This window comes from Miscanthus floridulus, chromosome 17 (genome assembly GCF_019320115.1).
Source record: "Miscanthus floridulus cultivar M001 chromosome 17, ASM1932011v1, whole genome shotgun sequence".
Taxonomy (NCBI): Eukaryota; Viridiplantae; Streptophyta; class Magnoliopsida; order Poales; family Poaceae; genus Miscanthus; species Miscanthus floridulus.
The window spans coordinates 96473233-96493119 of NC_089596.1; the positions used below are offsets into that span (position 1 = coordinate 96473233).

General features: G+C 45.7%; 2 protein-coding genes, 1 long non-coding RNA gene, 2 other non-coding genes and 1 pseudogene across 6 annotated transcripts; 4 read left to right on the forward strand and 2 right to left on the reverse strand.

The window, feature by feature from the left end:
• Positions 1 to 2269: 2269 nt before the first annotated feature.
• On the forward strand, positions 2270 to 8428 carry LOC136514930 (uncharacterized; annotated as a pseudogene).
• On the reverse strand, positions 8327 to 9715 carry LOC136514934 (uncharacterized). The gene is made up of 3 exons (XR_010773894.1): positions 9660 to 9715; positions 8560 to 8716; positions 8327 to 8452 (listed from the first exon to the last, which is right to left on the reverse strand). It is a non-coding gene; the product is annotated as an uncharacterized lncRNA (long non-coding RNA).
• Positions 9716 to 14375: 4660 nt separating this feature from the next.
• Positions 14376 to 16389, forward strand: LOC136514931 (large ribosomal subunit protein eL28z-like). Its single transcript, XM_066508637.1, has 4 exons — positions 14376 to 14530; positions 14983 to 15140; positions 15258 to 15424; positions 16093 to 16389. The coding sequence occupies exons 1-4, from the start codon at positions 14391 to 14393 to the stop codon at positions 16216 to 16218; spliced, it is 591 nt and encodes a 196-aa protein (XP_066364734.1). The 5' UTR covers positions 14376 to 14390; the 3' UTR covers positions 16219 to 16389.
• On the forward strand, positions 15557 to 15648 carry LOC136519230 (small nucleolar RNA R24). The gene has a single exon (XR_010774787.1). It is a non-coding gene; the product is annotated as a small nucleolar RNA R24 (small nucleolar RNA).
• On the forward strand, positions 15819 to 15910 carry LOC136519231 (small nucleolar RNA R24). The gene has a single exon (XR_010774788.1). It is a non-coding gene; the product is annotated as a small nucleolar RNA R24 (small nucleolar RNA).
• A 1011-nt stretch (positions 16390 to 17400) lies between the features above and the next one.
• On the reverse strand, positions 17401 to 18801 carry LOC136518611 (jacalin-related lectin 19-like). Of its 2 annotated transcripts, none has more exons than XM_066512283.1 (3): positions 18567 to 18801; positions 18050 to 18271; positions 17401 to 17955 (listed from the first exon to the last, which is right to left on the reverse strand). In XM_066512283.1, exons 1-3 carry the CDS (start codon positions 18567 to 18569, stop codon positions 17566 to 17568), a joined length of 615 nt encoding a protein of 204 aa, XP_066368380.1. In that variant the 5' UTR covers positions 18570 to 18801; the 3' UTR covers positions 17401 to 17565. The 2 variants fall into 2 exon arrangements, with proteins under 2 accessions (XP_066368380.1, XP_066368379.1); XM_066512282.1 differs by having other exon boundaries at positions 18050 to 18274.
• Between the last annotated feature and the right edge of the window lie 1086 nt (positions 18802 to 19887).

Sequence of the window (19887 nt, forward strand, 5' to 3'; positions counted from 1 at the left end):
CAGGGGATTCCCACCGATTCGGTGGGTGTTTGCCTGTTGGGTGATCTCTGACGCCGACCGAGACGCTCGACACGAAAAGCACGACGGCGCGTATACAAAGGTTTACCAATTGCAAAAAGAAGAAACAGAGGGGAGCGAAAGGTATCCGTGCCGGTGCCAAGCGGGTTTTCCGCCTGACGCAGCGGTGGTCGTCTGATGGATCACCGCCCCGCGCACCCGTGCCGGTGCCAAGCGGAAGCAGCCACCAACAACAGCACCACCACCGAGCGCGGGGGCGGGCCGGCGGCACCGAGCGGCCGTGACGGGACCCAGGTGCGGCCTCAGCGGACGACAGGGACGGTGCGCGGGCCCCGGGGCGGCGACGCCCGCGCCTCCTCCCACCCGATCGATCGGACAGCCGCGTCAGCGCGCACTGTGCGGCTGCCGGCTGCGGCCGTGCGCCCACGCACGCACGCGCATCACAAGAATATTACAACGTACCGCGTGCGGTTGCTCTTCGGCACTCAACAGTCAACAGCGATATGATGTCCGAGCCGGATGTCAGTGATGGACGGAGCGAGATGCAAGAAGCCTGGAAGGTTGGAACAAAAAAAAAACGTGCCGCTTAAATTGCGTGCAGAAATTAGCATTTATCTGTAGAAGCGAGTACAGATATAATGAATCCTATTGAGCTTTAAACTGTTATTGTTGAGCAATCAAAACCTCAGGTTGCTTTCTTTGATTAAGAACCTGAACTTCCGTCTACAGTTTTTCAGAAGTTTCCTTTTGTCCACTTCTCGGGGAAAACTTATCCCAGATGAATGAATGAATGGATGAATTGCTCTGATGCAGACCCTCAGTGCCGGCCCCGAGGGGGGGAGCCCATCAGCGTCGGCGTAGTGTTTCTTTTCAGAAATGAGCTTTCAGTGTTTCTTTTCAGGAATCAGGAGGCAGACGAGGAGCCCGTCGGCCTCTTTCTAAGCCTGTTCGCTTGTTGGTTGCAGTCAGCCCAAACTAGCTAGCCCACTATTATTTCTCTCACAACAAACCAGAACCAACCAGCCCAGAAACCAACCAGCGAACAGGCCGTTTCTTTTCAGGAATCAGGACTCAGGAGGCGAGCCGCCAACGCTGCAACGCCGCATCCAGTTCGCTACTTCCGCATCACAGCGAATCAATGATCGCTAGTTCGCTATTTCCGCAAACGGCAAGACGGCGAGACGCAGCGACGATCGAGCGATCACCACGCCGACAAGGCAGCCGAGGCAGGGCTCGACGATATCTGAATATTTGATCTTGGTTATTGCCTTCTATCCTTTTTATGATTTATGAATCTTGGTTTTGAATTAGTTCATGTCATAGTTTGAATCTTACTCTTTGTGATATGAAAAAAATCTTGCAGGTAAACTATTATTTCTTTTATATGTTATACATTGTTTTCATATAATATGCCATTATTTAGGATCTTACTATTTGTGATATTTGAAATCTTGCAGGTAAGCTATTTCTTTTTGGCATTATCCAACGTATATACACCATGTTTGCAAAATCTACCAAAAGGTGCTAGATTTTGGTTGACAATGTCACAGGACTGACAGTTAAGTCATGGTCTAATACTCGCTAGGAAAGCCGAATAAAAAGTGTTCAAGCTATCAGATTCCAAACTCCTCAAATACGATCAACTTTAATAGCGCTAGAGAAGGCTTCAACTGATGACCCAATGGCAGTTAGTGAATGTCAATCTTTGGTGAATGCACTTGAGAATTTTGAATTTGTAGTTGGTTTGGTTATTTGGCACGACATTTTATTCTCTATAAATAAGGTTAGCAAAAAGTTGCAATCTAAAATTGTGAGTATAGATGCTACTCTCAAACACATTGAAGGTGTCATATCATATTTTAAGAAGTATAGAGATAAAGATTTCACTTCTAGTATGGATACAGCAAAAAAAACATTGCATCTGAATTGGATATAGAGCCAATATTTCCTACAAAATGTCAACGAAAAAGAAAGAAACATTTTGATGAACAAGATGACCAAGACGAGGAAATATAACAGTCTGTTGTGGACTCCTTTAGAAGAGAGTACTTCCTAGTTATGATTGATTATGCAATTGCTTCATTGACTAGTAGATTTGAGCAGATGATAGCATTTGATAATGTTTTTTAGTTCTTGTTCAAAAATTTGAAATCCTAGGATGAAGCTGATCTTTGGCTGCGCAGTAAGATTTTTGTGAAATTTTTTTCTCATGATAACTCATCTGATGTTGAGATCAATGTTTTTTTTTCAAAATTAAAGGTGTTGCAAGTGACTTTGCCAGATTCTTTGATGTCACCGCTAGAGATTCTGAAGTTTGTAATGGATGCAGATTGCTATCCAAATATTTCAGTTGCCTATCGAGTTCTTTTAACTGTACCTGTGACTGTAGTTTCGGCAGAAGTAGTTTCTCAAAATTGAAGTCGTTGAAAAACTATTTGAGATCAACTATGTCACAAGAAAGGTTAAATGGCTTGGCTATGTGCATCATCGAGAAGGATATCTTAAACATTATTGATTTCGATACCGTCATTGATGATTTTGCATCAAGAAATGCCCGAAGACGTATCTTTTTATAAGAAGCGGTGAATATGATGGAGTTCTATTCTTCTTTAAGGTAATCGTATTAGTTCTAGAAGTATAAATATATTGCTCTTTTAGTCTACGTTGTTTCTCGCTCTCGATAATTATCAGACATGTTAAATTAAAAATATATTATTAGATTTATTTTCTTTATACAAATAAAATTAGCTTATATATTTTAAGATTTTATGGTCTAGCGAGCCGTCGCGACGAGTTCGGGGCCTAAAAAGCATAGACCGGCGCTGCAGGTCCAATGTAACCGGTTCCCTCCGTTCCAGGATAACAGGACTAGGTAGGCATCACTCACCGGTTCGTCAATCACAGCACGATCACGCTTGTGACTGCAAAAGCACAATACAGCGTTCCAATCGCTACTCGCTTCATTATCCAGTCCAACTCGGCAGGCACCAAAAAGCCGGCGACCAAACGAAATGAAATTGCCCCCCGAAAAACATGGACCTCAGCCTCATAGTTTATTTATCCTCGCGGCACGGCCGGTTTGACTCAGCCGACGGCGACGCGCCGACGTGTCTCCGTCCACGTGTTCCGGGCTCCGGAAGGGATCGGACCCTCTCGCCCCGCGCCTTCTTCCTTTCCCTCGCGCCGCGGCGCCCGTTCCGACTCCGACGGCTATAAATAACCGGCTCCCTTCCTCCGCAGCTCCGCTCCCCTCGTTTTCCCTCTGCGCATTTTCTCGCTTCCAGCTGCCTTCCAGGCAACGACGCCTCGCCCATTCCCCCGGGACCGATCCCCTCGAAACGGTCAAAGCCAAAAACCAACGCGCGCGCGGCGGCGGCGGTAACGAGAACGAGACGCGCGCTGCCGCGCTAGCTGAATCAGGAGTGGTAGGAGGAAGGAGGAGAGTCGCCGGCGAGCAGCAATGCCTTACTGCGAGGTGGGCAGGTACGCGGACGGCGACAAGTGGGAGGGCGTCCGCCTCTTCTACCGCCGCTACGGCCGCGGCGTCACCAAGGTGCTCCTCATCATCGGTACGCACGCCGCCGATCTCTCCCGGGCCGAGGAGAGAGGAATCCGTTCCTTTTTCTCGTGTAGTATAGCAGTAAAAAAGATTACTTTTTGGTTTCCTCTTTCGGCTTTTCGCTGAGATGGGAAACGGTTTGTTTGGTGTTTGGTTTGGGTCGGAATCAAAGGATTGGCGGGGACGCACGACTCGTGGGGCCCGCAGATAAAGGGGCTGACCGGTCGCTGGAGCCCGCCGACGACGAGGCCGTGCGGCCGGACGAGGAGGCCGGCAGCGCGGCGGAGGCGGCCCCGCGGAAGCGGACGAGGCCGGCGGCGGCGGCGATGGCATCGAGGTCTGCTGCTTCGACAACCGCGGCGTCGGCCGCAGCTCCGTGCTCCCCAACAAATCCTTCTACTCGTGAGTATCCCCTCCTCCAACAGATCCGAATCCTCCCTGGCTCCCTCCCCGTCGTCGGTTCCAATGGTTGGAACGATTGGTGGGCCGTACCGTTCCGTAGATACCACAGGATTGCTTCCTCCCCTTGCGATCCAGAACGATCGGGGATCTGGTGGACGACAGCAGCTGCAGCCTGCATGTAGCTTTCGACGAGAAAAATTCCACATTCACTCGCGTCCTGGCACAATAGCTTTCACGAGGAAATGAGTGATGGGGAAGAAAGATGGGGGGAATCATATCTTCCATCACGTTCACGCGCTCATGTGTAGGAAAAGTCAAAATGGGCGGTGGGTCTGATGAGTATTTGATTTGAAACGTGGTCTCTCATATCTGGCAGGACGGCAATCATGGCGATGGATGCCTTGGCCTTGATGGATCATTTGGGGTGGAAGAAAGCTCACGTTTTTGGCCACTCCATGGGTAAGTCATGTTTTTGTGCGTCTTTCAGTTTTGGGGTCCTGCTTTTCAAATGTGTGAGCTTTAGGCATTGACTCTGTTATCTCTGTGCAATCAGGTGCCATGATTGCTTGCAAGCTAGCGGCGATGGCGCCTCACAGGCTATGTTCGCTGGCATTGCTTAATGTCACTGGAGGTGGCTTTCAATGCTTCCCAAAGGTACTGGAATTTTGGTATTTTTTGGTACATATTTGTGGAACTGAATATGCTCAATGTTGCAAAATGCAAAGGAAATGCTACAAGAGGCACTGATTATAATTTTCATCTATTCGTGGCATGAGTTAAGTTTTTTCCCCTGCTTTTGTAGGTAGATGGGCAGATGCTATCTCTTGCATTCCGTTTCTTAAGGGCAAAAACTCCAGAGGAGAGAGCCCTCGTGGACTTGGAAACACATTACACGAAGGTAAGGAACTAATAAAGTAATAATGCATCCGTCATCATTCCCTGTTTGATGAAAAATTAGTTTTTATCTTTTCAGATTCACTAATCACTGTTGATATGTTTGATTTAACAATGCAACTATGCAGGAGTACCTTGAGGAGACTGTTGGGTCGTGTACCAGAAGAATGATCCTCTATCAAGTGAGTGATATCACATTTCTGATGTTGCTTTGTAATAGTCTGCTGACGATGATGTATCTTCTAGACTGGCATATGTGATATGTCATGTTTCTCTCATGTTGATTTGGGTATTCTGGATGACGTTGTTGCTTTTACACATTGAAAACTTGTCTGCGTTATTTTCAGCTGTCCCATACCATTGGATTATGTGATTTTGGATAGGTCGTCTTTTGTTGTGAATTTGCTTCTATGTGTGCATACCCTTTTAGAATACAAACATATTTGTATTTGTCCCATACCCTTGAATCGTGTGATTTTGACTTGGTCATCTTTTGTTGTGATTCTTCCTGAACAGTTCTTTTGTTGTGAATTTATGGTTTTGTGTTTTCCATACCCCACTTTATAATATAAAGATATTAGTAGGTATACACTAAAATGAAGACAACATACATGGAAGGTTCATCTGTACTGTGTTTGCTTTCAGGAATATGTGAAAGGCATATCGTCGACAGGGATGCAATCTAATTGTGGTTTTGAAGGGCAAGTCAATGCATGCTGGACTCACAATATGACTACTAAGGAACTAGATACAATACGATCTGCCGGTTTTCTAGTTTCAGTTATTCATGGAAGGTTAGTTTTGTTAACAGTGGATATTCTTGTTCGGAGAATAGTACACATCCATTTCATGTGGCTTACATTATAAAATTCAGGTACGATATCATTGCACAATTGTGCCATGCAAAACGTCTAGCAGAAAGGCTTCTTCCTGTTGCAAGAATGGTAGAACTTCATGGTGCACATCTAGTGAGCCATGAAAGACCAGATGAGGTAAAATGCGAACTCTCATAAAGCAGCAACGTGTGCTACTGAAATATTGAGGACATTGATGTGATTGATTGTTTTGCTTATTTGCTTTAACTGAAAACCCCCAAAATTGCTGACCAATGAAGGTAACATAAAAAACTGTGGCTCTCGGCAAGTTTCTCAAAATTGAGCTAGTTAACACTAAACTTTTCTCTAACCAATCTAGGAAGGAGCACTGAATGAGAAATTTCTGTTGCAACTTGTGCATATCTTCCAGAGTTGCTGAGAGAACTAAGATGACACCAGGCATCTCAGTTAGCTGAAAGCATCATTCATCACCTAAACCTAAACGTGCAACAGAATACCAGAGTTGCTGAGTGAACTAAGATGACACCAGACATCTCGGTTATCTGAAAGCATCATTCGTCACCTAAACGTGCAACAGAATACATGTTTTTTTTTTTTTTTTTGAAAAAATACATGTTACTTTTGAAGGCAGCTGTTCTCCATTACTAGGTTTAGCACGGAAAAGCAGAACAGAATACATGTTACTTTTGAAGGAAGCTGTTCTCCATTACTAGGTTTAGCATGGAAAAACGGAATTAAAGGATCCAGTAGGTTGCCAAAAGTTATAATGAAATCGCGTTGCCTCAAGTATCTAGGTATGTGGCTTACTGGCTTATCACATGCTCAAGCATGTTGCACATCTAGAGAACCATGAAAGACAAGACTAGACGAGGTAAAGTGCGGGACTCTGATAAAACAGCAAAATGTGCCACTGAAATACTAGGAAGGACATTGATATGATTGATTTTTAAACTGTTGCATAGTGGTGGAAAATTCCATAATTCCTGGCCAACAAAGATAACATCAAAAGCTGTGGCTGTCTGCAAGGTTCTTGAGAAATTTGAGCTTTCTAATACTCAACTTTTGTCTACCAAACTAGGCAGTAGGATTGAGTGAGAAAAATCTGTTGCACTTCTTCATATATTTTTTCCTGAGTGAACTAAGATGACATCAGACCTTGCAGTTATCTGAAAGCATCATTCATCCCAACCAAATGTGCAACATAATACGATACTTTTGATAACTGTTCTCCATTACTATGTCTAGCAGAGAAACATAATTATAGGATCCAATAGATTACCAAAAGTTGTATTTGAAATCAAGTTGTCTTAAGTACCGAGGCATGTGGCTTAGCATGAACTCGGCATAATAGTTTGTACTAACCAAGCAAACATGACATTTGTTTCTAGGAATTTCCAAGCAGTGCAGCGGAGTTGCAAACTGAATTAGTTGTAGTGAATATGTAGACTTCGCCAAGTCTGGGTTCAACTGCTTTATCATATCAATCACTATTAAATATGTATACTTCATCAATATACAAGCAACTCTCATACCTGTTTGTTTTAAACACCATAAATATGTATGCCTTCACATACTCAAGTTATGGATAATTAGGAGAATATTTGGACAGTAATAAACACACTAAAAGGACTTTAAGATAAAACACACTAAAGGACTTAAGAAACACTGAAACAATTGACCGAGCATATTATATCTTTATAGGAGATAAGTTGAGAGCAAACCAACCAGGGTGCCGTGCCATTGGCATGGTTATCTTCTCCATGGCTCTTTTTTTTTAAAAAAAAGAAAAATCATCTCATTGAGCTTTCTGATGTTTCCTTTTCTCGCTTGTTCACAGTTTACATGAAAAGCACAGTAGGAACTCATGTAACCTTCTATAAATTCCAGGTGAACAATGCACTTATGGATTTGATAAAGGCCACCAAATCTGCGATGAAACCTGAAGAGTGGTCAGCCCAGCCTGAGAACACATCGGGTAAGCTTAAGAAGACTAAACACCTCCGATTTCTCTTCAAGGCTAATTGTTCGGAGCAAATCTCTTACGCTGCATCCTCATCAGAAACCGGGCACTCATTTCTGCGAGACCCATTACGTGACGATGCAAACAGATGAAGGTGCAAATGCCGCCGTAGCAGTCTATAACTTGCTTGGCAAGCTGCAACTAAGCTTTCTTTATCTCATAGGGGTGATAGTCATGGGGTTTGAGCACATGAGGAACATTGTAAGGGTAATGAAGCCAGTAAGGGTTGCAGCAATGAGTCATAAGGTAAAAGGATATCCATTTTGCTCCCTGCAATACCAGAGAAACAAAGTCTCTGTCCTGTGGCTTTGCACTTACTGAACTTCCTCTGATTCTGCAGAACCAAAGGCATGTAAATTATTCTTGAGACCTTGTGGGAGTCGAGATGATACTTTCACTTCTCCCCAAACCTGGAGATGATGATTTTAGAGTAGCATCTCCAACACATGTGAAACTCGGCCTGCTTCTAGTAGCAGAATAATACGACACAGAAACACTGAAAAAAACAGTGCGCACCTGGACAGAAGTGTCTAGGGCACGGTTGATGTATGTACGGATCTACCTGTAAGAGTATCTGTACTTGCTGCTTCTATTTCACGGCCACATGCTGTGCTGGTGCTGTCCACCTGAACAGGGGCACCATGCTCCTGTATCATACCGAGATTTCAAATGATTCTTTGTTGCTTATTTCCGTGTGGTACGGTTTCTCTGGACATCTCTTTCCTGCAAGAAAAGGCATACAAAGAGATCAATGCAAGAGTGCAGATGCTGCAATACATTTTCGCATATACTCTAATAGCGTAAAACTGAAAAGAGAACGAGAGTGGCACCAGGGCCAGTGCGCCGGCGTCGATGATGATGACACCATTTAACTCTTGTCTAACCTTTGTCCTGCTCGGCACAGGCTGGCTGTCCGGCGGCAAGGCCTTAGCCTTTCTTCAGGACACGTTAGCTTCAATTCGCTGGAGAACCACACCGGAGAAACCCCTGAAATGTCGTGCCTTATCAGTTATTTCTGCTACCCCGCGGACCATCCAGTGCCGTACGTGGTTCGGATGGAGAGAATAAAGTTTATAGATGTCGTCGGGGTGTTACATGGAGTGTTCGAATAGTAATAAAAAAATAAATTACAGAAATCCTCAGTAATCCACGAGACGAATTTATTAAGCATAATTAATCCGCCATTAGCGCATATATTACTGTAGCATCACATTGTCAAATCATAAGTTAATTAGGCTTAAAAATTTCGTCTCGCAAATTAATCGCAATCTGTGTAATTAGTTATTTTTTAATCTATATTTAATACTCGTCCAAACATCCAATGCGATATGTAGTAAACTTTAGAGAGATAAACTAAACAAGGCCTCAGTTGATGATTAACTCGATGGCCAAATTGAGGTATACATTTCCCGAACCCGGGCGTCTTCCTTGTCCTGTTGTTATTTCATTCAGATCTCTCTTATGTGTCTCATCTCACCTGCATGAACCGAACTGGTTTCCATGCTTGACCTGGTTAATAAGAGACGGCGGCCTAGGTGGTCGTGTGCATGCGTATGCTGAGGAGTTGATCGAGCTGCTGCCATGCGGCTTCCATTATACTTTTTGCCAAGGTTCGTCCGACTCTGAATTCTGAATCAGAGTCCGCAACCGGCAAATTAAAAGGCAGCTAGATGTTTTGGCGTCAGACGACAAACATAACCAGACGAATAAAAGAATGGTAAAACACAGCGTAATAATTCAGTAATTGGCTGCATCATTTTTGTTTGGCGAACGATTGGCATCATATCATGGTGTGTCTGCAGACCTATCTAACGAGAGGATTTCTCAGAGGACAAAGCACGAACACGAACACCATGCAACTCATCTCATAAAAAATATACTGAATGAATTGATGCTCCCCACACGCGAGACAGTAGTGCGGGGTACTAACCTTTGGTAAAATCATGGTTGAACGGGCTGCGCTGCCGCCTGCCGGTGCCCCGGCGTCCGGCGACGACCCACGGGCCACGGTACTGCCGGTGTCGAGCAAGACACATGTGCCGACGTGGAGAGGAAGCAGGTGATGAAGAAGAAGAAAGTCCCTGTAAACATTCTGTGGGATCGACTAGAGTAGATCTAGGCCGGTGAACTCATAGAACCATGAAACACATGCACATTTAGACCTAGGACACTACACCGAGAGGAAGATAGGGGAGAGAGGGGCTGATGATGAACCTGTAGCCTCCAGATGATGTCGCGGTCGTACTGGCCATCGCGGGGTTCGGTGATGGAGGCAGCACACGGGCAGCGACGGGTGAAGTAGAGGTTGCAAACGGACGTCGATGCAGTGCGGTCGGATTGTAGCAGTGACGACGGCGAGGATCAGTGGAGCTTCCCGTCGCTGGCTGCGCGCCCTCGTAGATCGGTCTAGGGTTTTGTCGGTGGGTTTGCGGCTCACGGCGAACCTCGTACATTGAGCGCCGGCCCCCCACCTCTCTATATAGCGCAGCGCGACGGGGGCCCACCAACAATGTAGGGTTGGGCGCCCCCGATCAGGGCGCGAGGACCAAGGCCCAATAGGCCGTTGGGCCTATTGGTCAGGAGATCAATCTAACAGTCCCGTCCTCTACGCGCGCCGAGCAAGAGAATTGAGAGTAGGTAGGTGAAGAAGAGAGAGGAGAGGAGAAGGGTGGCCCGTGCCCGTGCGTGCGGTCCAAGGCAAAGGCGGAGCGCGAGAAAGCGGCGCAGCGACGGTAGATTCGCTCGTCCCGGCAAAATATTCGCAGCGCGAGAGACGAATATTCCAACCAGCAACTCTGAATATGCCGTGAGCCTTTCGTTTTCTCCGCTACGGGCTACGGCCATCGGTATGGGCCTCAGCCCAACAACAAAATGGATCGTGGCCCACTGAACCACGGTTGTAGATGGGCTGGACGTGGAAGTCTCTCGGCACCAGACACGGGCCCACGTCCACAGATCGGAGGAGAGAGCACTGACCAGTCTCCGTCTCTTGTCTCCAGCGACGGCGGCTAGCGTGGTACGCGAAGGCGAAGCGAAGGAGCGGAGGCAGAAGCAGAAGCGGCAGCCATGGCCGTGATGGAGAAGCTCAAGATCTTCGTTGTGAAGGAGCCTGTCGTCGCGGCCTCCTGCCTCATCGCCGGATTCGGTACGCGCCCTTCTTTCCCCTCCGCAAACCCTACTAGATGCGCGCGCGCCCTTGGGGCGTAGGGTCCCCTTGCTTTCGGTGTGGCTTGGCTTAGTTCTGGTTGACCCCGTGAGGGTAGGGCTGGGAAGGTAGGGCTTGTTTTAGGCTGGGGCTTTTCGGTGGCCTTCTCACTTGCTAGTTGCTACTACTACTCGTTAGATGCAGTATAACCAAATCTCTAGCACTGATGCAGATTCAACTTTTCAGTAGCTCTGCCCCCATGGCCATTGACACATGATTCAGCTATATTATAACTTTCAGGCTATACATTTCCCTGCTCAATACAAAGATTCTGCTGTTCCATTTCCCACCCAAGATACTTACTGCAGTGCTAAGAAAATCGATTTAGATTTGTCTAATTTTGACCAAGTTATAGGAAAATATATTGACGTCTACAATATCAAATAAATGCACTATCAAAATATATTTCATGGTGTATCTAATGAATTAATTTGATGTTTGTAAATATTTGTGCATTTTTCTACAGACTTAGTCAAAGCTAGAGAAGTTTGACTTAGGACAAAACTAAAATGACTTACAATTTGGAATGTTTTGAACGGAGGGAGTAGGAGTACTCTTAAGTACAAAAAAAAAGTCGAGAAGCTTGCTGTAATTGAAGACAAAGTTGGACTACTCTCAATGTGACTAGTTTTCCCCCCTTTATATTCACTATTTAAATGTCCATTTCTGGTTTGTCTGAAAATGTTCTATGTGAAATCCACTGTATTTTGTTTGCACAGATGAGCCCCATAGAGGTCTTATTTTCTCCCCTCTGAAATATGGTTATGCTTAGTTTCTCATCTTCCTCGAAAATCGTGTTAAAAAGTGATTCCTTGCTTTGCTTGTAGAGGTAGACCGCATTAGGGTATGGGTTATGAACTTGAGTGGCATTTGAAAAGATTTGATTGCCAGCAAAGAGGTCTCTACCAATAACAAATTGAGATTGAAAATCAATATAGCCTGTAGATATTGGCCAATGCATACCAAAAAAAGTGTTGAGGCCACATGATATATGAACTCTGCTTTGTGGATCCATTCACTTGGATAGTACAAGGAATAGCTCTGTCAAGTTTACTTTTTACTTGTTGTCTGAATGGGTAATTATGCTTATTTCTGAGAATTCCGATTGCACCTAAAATTGTCCATGATTAAGAGAAACGTTTGGCTTTGTAGGCTAGAAAAGTTTGTGTGCATTAGTTGAATCTCCTTTTTATAAAAAGGGCGTACCCAGTGCAGAGAGCTCCCACTCTGTGCAGGGTCCGGGGAAGGGTGTCAGTGGCAAGCCTTACCCTCGCCTGTGCAATGCGAGGAGACTGCGATTCGAACCCGGGACCTTCCGGTCATAGGCGGTAAGACTCTACCGCTTGCACCAGGCCCGCACTTCGAATCTAACCTTTTTATACCATTGTATATTCGTAATACCAATAGATTGCCTGAGTTTATCCTTCACAATCCCTTGCTATCAAGTTTGATTAAGTAATAGCATTTTCCTACCCTGAACATGCTGGTCATGAGATAGAGTGCATCTCAGGTCAACATTTTTGTGTGGCAACTGGATAAATTTTTGCTGCCAACCACTGTAGTTCAAATTTATGGAGCATCATAAGCACTAGGCACTCAGTTCTTGTCACATAGTTTCTACCTGGAAAGGGTCAGCTCAAAAGCGATGAGATTGAATGCACACTGTATGAACTGTATTTTAAATATCAAGCATAGAAAATAGCAATTTAAGTAGTGGGCCTGCTATGGTCATGACTCAGGACCCAAAATGTTCTTGTGCAATTTGACACTTTACAGTGATTAGTAGGGGACAAGCGGATAGGAAGTGGTGTTGTGTGCGTTGACATTTCAGAAAGAAATAAGAGCATTTTTTATTCGTTTTGTGAACGCATTGCACAGGCGAGGGTAAGGCTTGCCACTGACACCCTTCCTCGGACCCCGCACAGAGCGGGAGCTCTCTGCACTGGGTACGCCCTTTTTTTTGTGAAGACACATTTGAACAAACTTGGTTCCTAAGTTTTTCTGACTTGCCTGCCTGAACCTTTGGAATTATCTATTGGGGAAAACTTAGCAACCTGCTGTTTGTCTTCCTTCTGCCAAATGATTTCAACTAACCTTATAATGTGCAATTTCAGGTCTCTTTCTTCCAGCAGTTGTCCGGCCAATCCTGGATTCATGGGAGACCGCAGAAAAAGTTCCTCCACCACCTCTAAATGATGTATGTGATTTCCCTCTTTTTGGGTTGTTTTATGTGCGCTATTTCAAGATCATATAAACGATAAACATTGCTTCCTTTCAATTTCTCATCATTTCCCAATTCAGAATGTTTATTTCCTTAGCAAATAAATTTCCTATTCATCTTCATTAGAAAAAAAAACCCTCCCTATTTGATCACTTCATGCTAACCTGGCTAAAGAAGTCCCATAAAATGAGCTCTAAATGTTTTACTGGTGTCTCAGAGTAAATTGCCTGAGGGGCAAGGCTGCAAGGGCATCTGTTGGTACTTCATGTTGCATAATTGCATTCTTGTGTTGTCAACTCGAGCATTGTCATAAGTTAACTTGCCATTATTTTGATCTCATTCGTACAGTACAGTGAAGCCAAAGTGCTTCTTCCATCGGGTGGTTAGATGCTGTTATCATTCATGTGATTTAAAAATGGTTGAGACAAGGATTAATCTTTTGTTATTTTGCAGGTGGTTGCAGGTGTCACCGGCAAGAAAAGTAGTGAACTTGCATTGTTTTCTCGTCAATGTTGTCCCACATTTCTTCTCCATGTTTTTTGGCGACCAGAGTGGAAGGATCTCCCAGAGTCATGGTCTTCCACTCTAGATGGTGTCCGCGGAATAATCATTGTACCCGAATCACATATACTGCAATGTAACTGTTTTGGAATCCCCCCCCCCCCCCCCCCCCCCCTAAAACAAAGGTTGATAGAATGTCATCAATACCTTTTGAACTGTGTTATTTTCTTTCATCAAGGATCTCCCAGAAGAGCCGTCTAGTTTTCTGATCTTTGCTGTGTCTACTCTCCGTGATGAGTGCTGGACCTGGCGCTTGCGCTTGTAGTCTTGTCTACACCGTGTGACGTTGACCTGTCTAAGCCGTGTGACGATGACCGCGCTTCTGGCTCCATGGTGCTCGAGCATCCCACCTGACGTCTCCGACCTCGGCCAGTCTCGGCAATCTGTGTTCATGTTCACTTGGTTGATAGCCATGGTCTGTTTGTGAGAGAAGATATGATGGTTGATTTATGTTCGAGAGAAAAAAGTTGACGTCGTGGCACTGGTGGCTGTAGAACGGTAGAAGGCAGGAACGGCGATGTGCGGAACTGCCGAACTGGAGCGTCGGCAACGGCGAGTGGGAGACCCGGCGTGCGTGGGCCATATGCTGTGACGGTGAGACAATCGGGCGCGCACGAGAGGGGTGGCGGGTGCTTTTGGACCGGTGCTTCGACCCGTGCAGCCCAATTAAGCCCATGAAGCGCTTGCTAGAAACTAGGGTTTACGAGCACTCCCCCGGTATAAAACAGGCGAGGCTCCGAGCCGCTTGGCCTCCCGCAGCCGCCACCCCAACCCCCGGAGCAGAGCGAGGCGACGCAGCGGCATCTCGTCTCCGGTAAGTGAAGTCGCTTCTCTCATGGCATGCGACGATGATTTGTTAGGTCCGGTAGCGTGTTCTCGCCCGTATCTCGTGGTGCTTAGTACATCACCAATTGAAGTGTTTGTATGATTGGGCTGGGGTTTTGTGGGGCTAAGGGTACATGATTCGTCGTTGTTTAGGTAGCTGTAGCCTCCTCGATCTTTTTTTTGCACTCTGATTATTCTTCGCTCAGTTAGATCTGGTAGAGACATAGTGCGTAGGGCTATCCGTCTTAGAAATACCTAGTCAAATGTCCAGCTCTAGCTAAACATTGCCTATAGCTTCCTCTTGCAATTGTAGGTTTCCCGCCGTCCTCTTGCAATCCTAAGTCTTCCGTAGATGGTCAGGTGACGGTCAGATGGTTATTTTTCTCCTCGTGTAATGTTGCTAGGGAATCTCACATTTGGCAGTTGATATTGATTGTTTAGGCGAAGGGAAATGGCGACCGTTCCAGGGGATCTGATCTGGCAGGTTGTGAGGAAGAACAACTCCTTCCTTGTGAAGCAGTTTGGCAACGGCAATGCCAAGGTGCAGTTCACCAAGGAGCCCAACAACCTCTACAACGTCCACTCCTACAAGCACTCTGGTATGCTGTTTCCTTTAAAGTTTCTGGATTGCCCTGCATACATGACATCTTGTGTGATTTTAGTAATAAATAATAAATGACTTTGTGCTGACTGCTTTGGCTATTTTGTTCTGTTAGGCTTGGCGAACAAGAAGACCGTGACGATCCAGCCAGCTGCTGGAAAGGACTCGGCTGTGGTCCTCTCTACTACCAAGACCAAGAAGCAGAACACACCTGCGAAGCTCAGCCACAAGTCTGTGATGCGCAAGGAGTTCCGCAAGATGGCCAAGGCTGTGAAAAACCAGGTACTAGCACATGGAAATGCATTATGTTTGTCTCTACGGTAATTGGCAATGTTTGTCATGCTATATATGGCAACACACAGCTCTTTGCTTTATGTATTGAATATTGTTTTCACACTTAGTTCATGCTAATTTGTTGCTGTGATGAGCCATAACAAGTAAGAAGACCAACTGATCAACTGGTTCTTCGATGAAATATAAGCTGATACGCTTGGCTTCTGAGCTGCATACTGTGGATATCGGTTTCATATTACTGTTTATTTAGCATTGTTTTTAACATCATCTGTTTGCTTGAAAGTTAATTTTTTTGTTCTGTTGGTTTGTATGGTGCCATGTGAGTTTTTCTTGTTAGATAAATTCTCTTTTATATGTTTGGGTTCAATTGCTAGTCCAAGGTTTAGCTGTGATGAGCCATAACTTGTGAGAAAACCAACCGATCAATTGGTTCTTCGATGAAATATAAGCTGATACGCTTGGCTTCTGAGCTGATCTTGCAGATTACTCAAATCTTCTTGTATGATTGAGGTCCTGCTTTTTTTCCTTTATTAGAGAAGTTATGCTAATTATACTCGGTGCTCAGTTTCTTCACGCTAGGATTGCCAATTCTGTTTGAACTTGCTGGTACCATATAATTGCTTAATATTCTAATTTGCATTTTGTTCGCCATGCAGGTTAGCGACAACTACTACAGGCCTGATCTGACCAAGCCGGCTCTTGCTAGGCTGAGCTCTGTGTACCGCAGCCTCCAGGTCGCCAAGTCTGGTGTCAAGAAGAAGAACAGGCAGCCTAAGCACTAAGCTTGTGTTCTGTCAAGGGGGCCTTTTGGTGCTCATAGTCCCAGCTTCTATTTATCTATGTTCCAACAGTTTTGAGACTTGAAGTGAGACTTGTTAGAACTAGAAGCAAACCATGTTAAGATGCTGCTGTGTGTCATTCCATAACAAATATTGCTTGGCTCTTGATGATTACCGCTCTGTTGCTGTCTTTCCATTACAAAATTGCTTGGCACTTCATTTCTGCTTTGTTTGCAAGCTTGTTGGTGTAGTGATTGCCCTTGTTATTGGTTTTTGTACGGGTTCTGTGACAGGCTAGTCTGGTGCTTTGTCAAGCCTATTGTGGCTTTGCATCTCCATTTGACTGTGCCCTCCATTTGCTTCGCCGAGTGGTGTACTGCCTTAATGTGTATAGGCAGAGTTTGGCCCCCGTGCTACCCCTTTTGCGTAGCAGGCTTGCCACGTTGCTTGGCCGACCTTGGGGTGAACCGATGGCTTGACGCCAAACCGAGCATCGTCGAAGATAAAGATGGCAACGGGCCATGACACCCGACAGGTATTTGATCCATTAGGGACAGGAATAGGATCGTATCTTTATTCGCGGGTATCTAAATGGACAAGAAATCTATCCTCGACGGATATAGCGGGTACAGGAACGTTCCCTGTTTATCCGTCCCCGTTACCTGTTGGGGAACTCGACTATTTGAGCTGTCATACGAGTATTAAGCCCAAAGAAGCTCAATATAGATATTTTGGTCTAAATCTGAACAATCATACATATAGTTTATGTGTTCTAGGAACCATAATTCAATTTTTCCTCATCATCTCCGCCAGCAGCACAAGCACGCCTGTCTCACGAGCGCTCGTGCCCCTCGCTTTCTCAGTTCGGTCTCGAGGATGAGCAAGAATTTATACCCGAGACAGTTAAAGGGGACGGGGACGGAATGAATTCTCAGTAGCGGGGAAAAAAACGTTCCGGCGATACCCGACGACGGTACATCCCGTTGCCATCCTTAGTCGAAGAAACGATAGCCAGAGTTCTTGCATGGAAATGAATTGTTTGGGCCAACCGTTGTTAGACGTCGCGAGCAGCCTAGGCCTAGCACGGCAGTAGTGTCAAGGTCGTTGATGCTGATAGACCTTCCGCCGAGGACAGTTAGCTGCATGTTTAGCCAGTTGAGGATGAGGTAGCTAAAATTCAAATCATGCTAACTTCTACCGAAACTCTGTGAAAGTGTTCATATCAAGCACTTCATGTTCAGCACACTAGATTCATACGCTAAGCTGGATATACATTCTTTTTTTTTTTTATCGGAGCTGGATATACATTCAAACTGCATAGATTCAAAAATAGGCTTGGCTGGCAAGTGGTTATGTCTTGTGAGTAATCTGCGCGTTGCCGTTCAGCTGTTTCACCGGATCATGCTGCTGCTGCTGCTCGGACCCTATCCGCTGCCAAACCGCCCGGTAAGCCGTGAGGCCGAGCTTCTGCACCCTGTCGTACATGGTCTCCGGGCGCAACGGCGCGACGTAGAGGCCGACGGCGTCGAGCTGCCAGCCGCTCCTCCCGCAGAATCCGACGATGACGCCTCCCTCCACCGGGAACGAGAACGGCGTGCCCTCCGCCGCGCCGAACGGCCCGTACGCCCTCTGGTTGGTCCGGAACGCCAGCGAGCGGATCACCGGCGAGCCGCCGTGCGCGATCGGCGCGTAGTGCCCGCTCACGGTGGTCAGGTACTCGCCCGGGTAGCTCAGTTTGATCTGCGTACGTACGCGAGCACGGTTCAGACTTCAGAAACCCAGCTGAGCTGTGTCACTGTGACTGACAGACTGACGGCGGTGAACGTGAACGTGCCTGAGTCGTGTGGCTGGCGGCGGCGCCTCCGTGCCGCTCGCCGGGGACGGCCAGGCCGTCCCTGTCGTACTCCACGCTGATGGATTCCATGCACCGGTCGTAGGACATGGTGATGCTGCGGATGCCGGAGTGGCCGCCGTCGTCCCACGGGTGTCCCCCGGTGCCACCCCATGGCCCAACCTTCATCAGCTTCTTCGACAACACCATCTTTCTCTGAGGTTGCTGCTGCCAAAGCAAAAGTTATTCAAGTTTTTATTTATTTATTTCGGACATTTCCCCTTTAGAAAATCCTGTATGCTTTGATCTTAGCATAATTTGTATAAAATGTTCAGGCCGGCAATCGCATAAATGCCCTAGTTAGTTCCTCTCTTTCAAAGGAAAAAAAAAAGTTTCGGCAGTTTATGTCTGAACATAGGCACACAGAGGTATTCAGGAAAGATGTAAAAATTCAGATGATTCCTAACTGCAAGAATGAAAAAGCAAACGAACAGAATATTAGTAAAGTCCATGTGTGTACCATGTTTCCTTCCAAGGGTCTTCAGAGCTGCACAAGTGGTAAGATTTGTAGGCAGCTAAAGTTCCTTGAAGAGCAAGGGTGCTTATAGCACTCACAGGGTAACGGGCCCCTGTGTAAGGGCGGGACACGGTGTTCGGGGGTTTTCTCGACCTGCGTGAGAAGGTCTTCTTCCTTGAGCACAAAGTTGCGGGGGCTGTCTGCCCACCGTAGGCCGAGTTTTTTTTTTAGATAGACAGAGAGCTACTGAAGAAACTGCACAACAAAACAAAAGGTGTGGCTCTTTTAAAGTTGCAGGAGGATGTGGGGAGGGATAGCTGGGGATCAGAACTAGATGCCCTAAGGGCTAGGGAGTATACTGCTATCTAGAACGATAAGCATATTGCACAAAGAGCACTTTGTTCTTCAGCGAGAAGCTTCATAGAATAATCTTGAAACTGTGGATAATCTACAGTTCAATTTTAGCATGCCCCTGAAACATATCTATCTATATATTTGGTAACTGTCCATGAAGTTACCTTCAAGAAAAAGGAAGATCTAACGATTGCACTGCTCCCTTGAACTCCAAGCTCACAAGGTTTTGGTACCTTTGGCCCGTTCATTTCGCTGAAAAAACAATCCTAAGCATTGTTCTGGCTGATTTGTATGGAGAGAAAAACACTGTTCTGGTTGAAAAAACAAGCTGAAAAAGACGGATTATAAAAGAAGATACATCAGATGGTGACTCGAAAAATAAAAAAAACGATGGTGACTCCAAACATTTTAGTCAAGCTAGGTATGCCGTGTGTCAGTAAGGGACAGACATGAAAGGTATGGGTTCTCTGATAGACGATCATGAAACTGGAGAATAGGATGCCATTGAGCTGACATCATCATTGGTAAGGGAGAATAACTCATTCTGCTTATTTTTGCTGCAGTATTCTTTTTAAGCACAACATAGTGCCTTGTATCTCACTGAATTGAATATAGAAGGAGAAAATTCAAACAGGTTGTCCTGGGAGACTTCTGCTGCAGATTATTTTTTTCCTGAATTATCATGGTCAAACCGAGCAGATTAATTGTCAGAGCATCTGATAAACTGCACGATATTCATTTGGATCCGGTCAGCCAAACTTGCATGTATGAAATATTGAAATTTGAAATGTCCATGGCGCCACACAGTCCACAAGGACATATTTGTCATGTGTCCAATAATCATTAGCGAGAACTAGTTGGTTGCCACTGAACACAGGACAGGAGAATCTTACCTGACAGCGTGCATAAAGTCCAAAAGAAGGCAATAATACACACAGCTAATCTTTGTAGAATTAGTAGTATGGCTTGG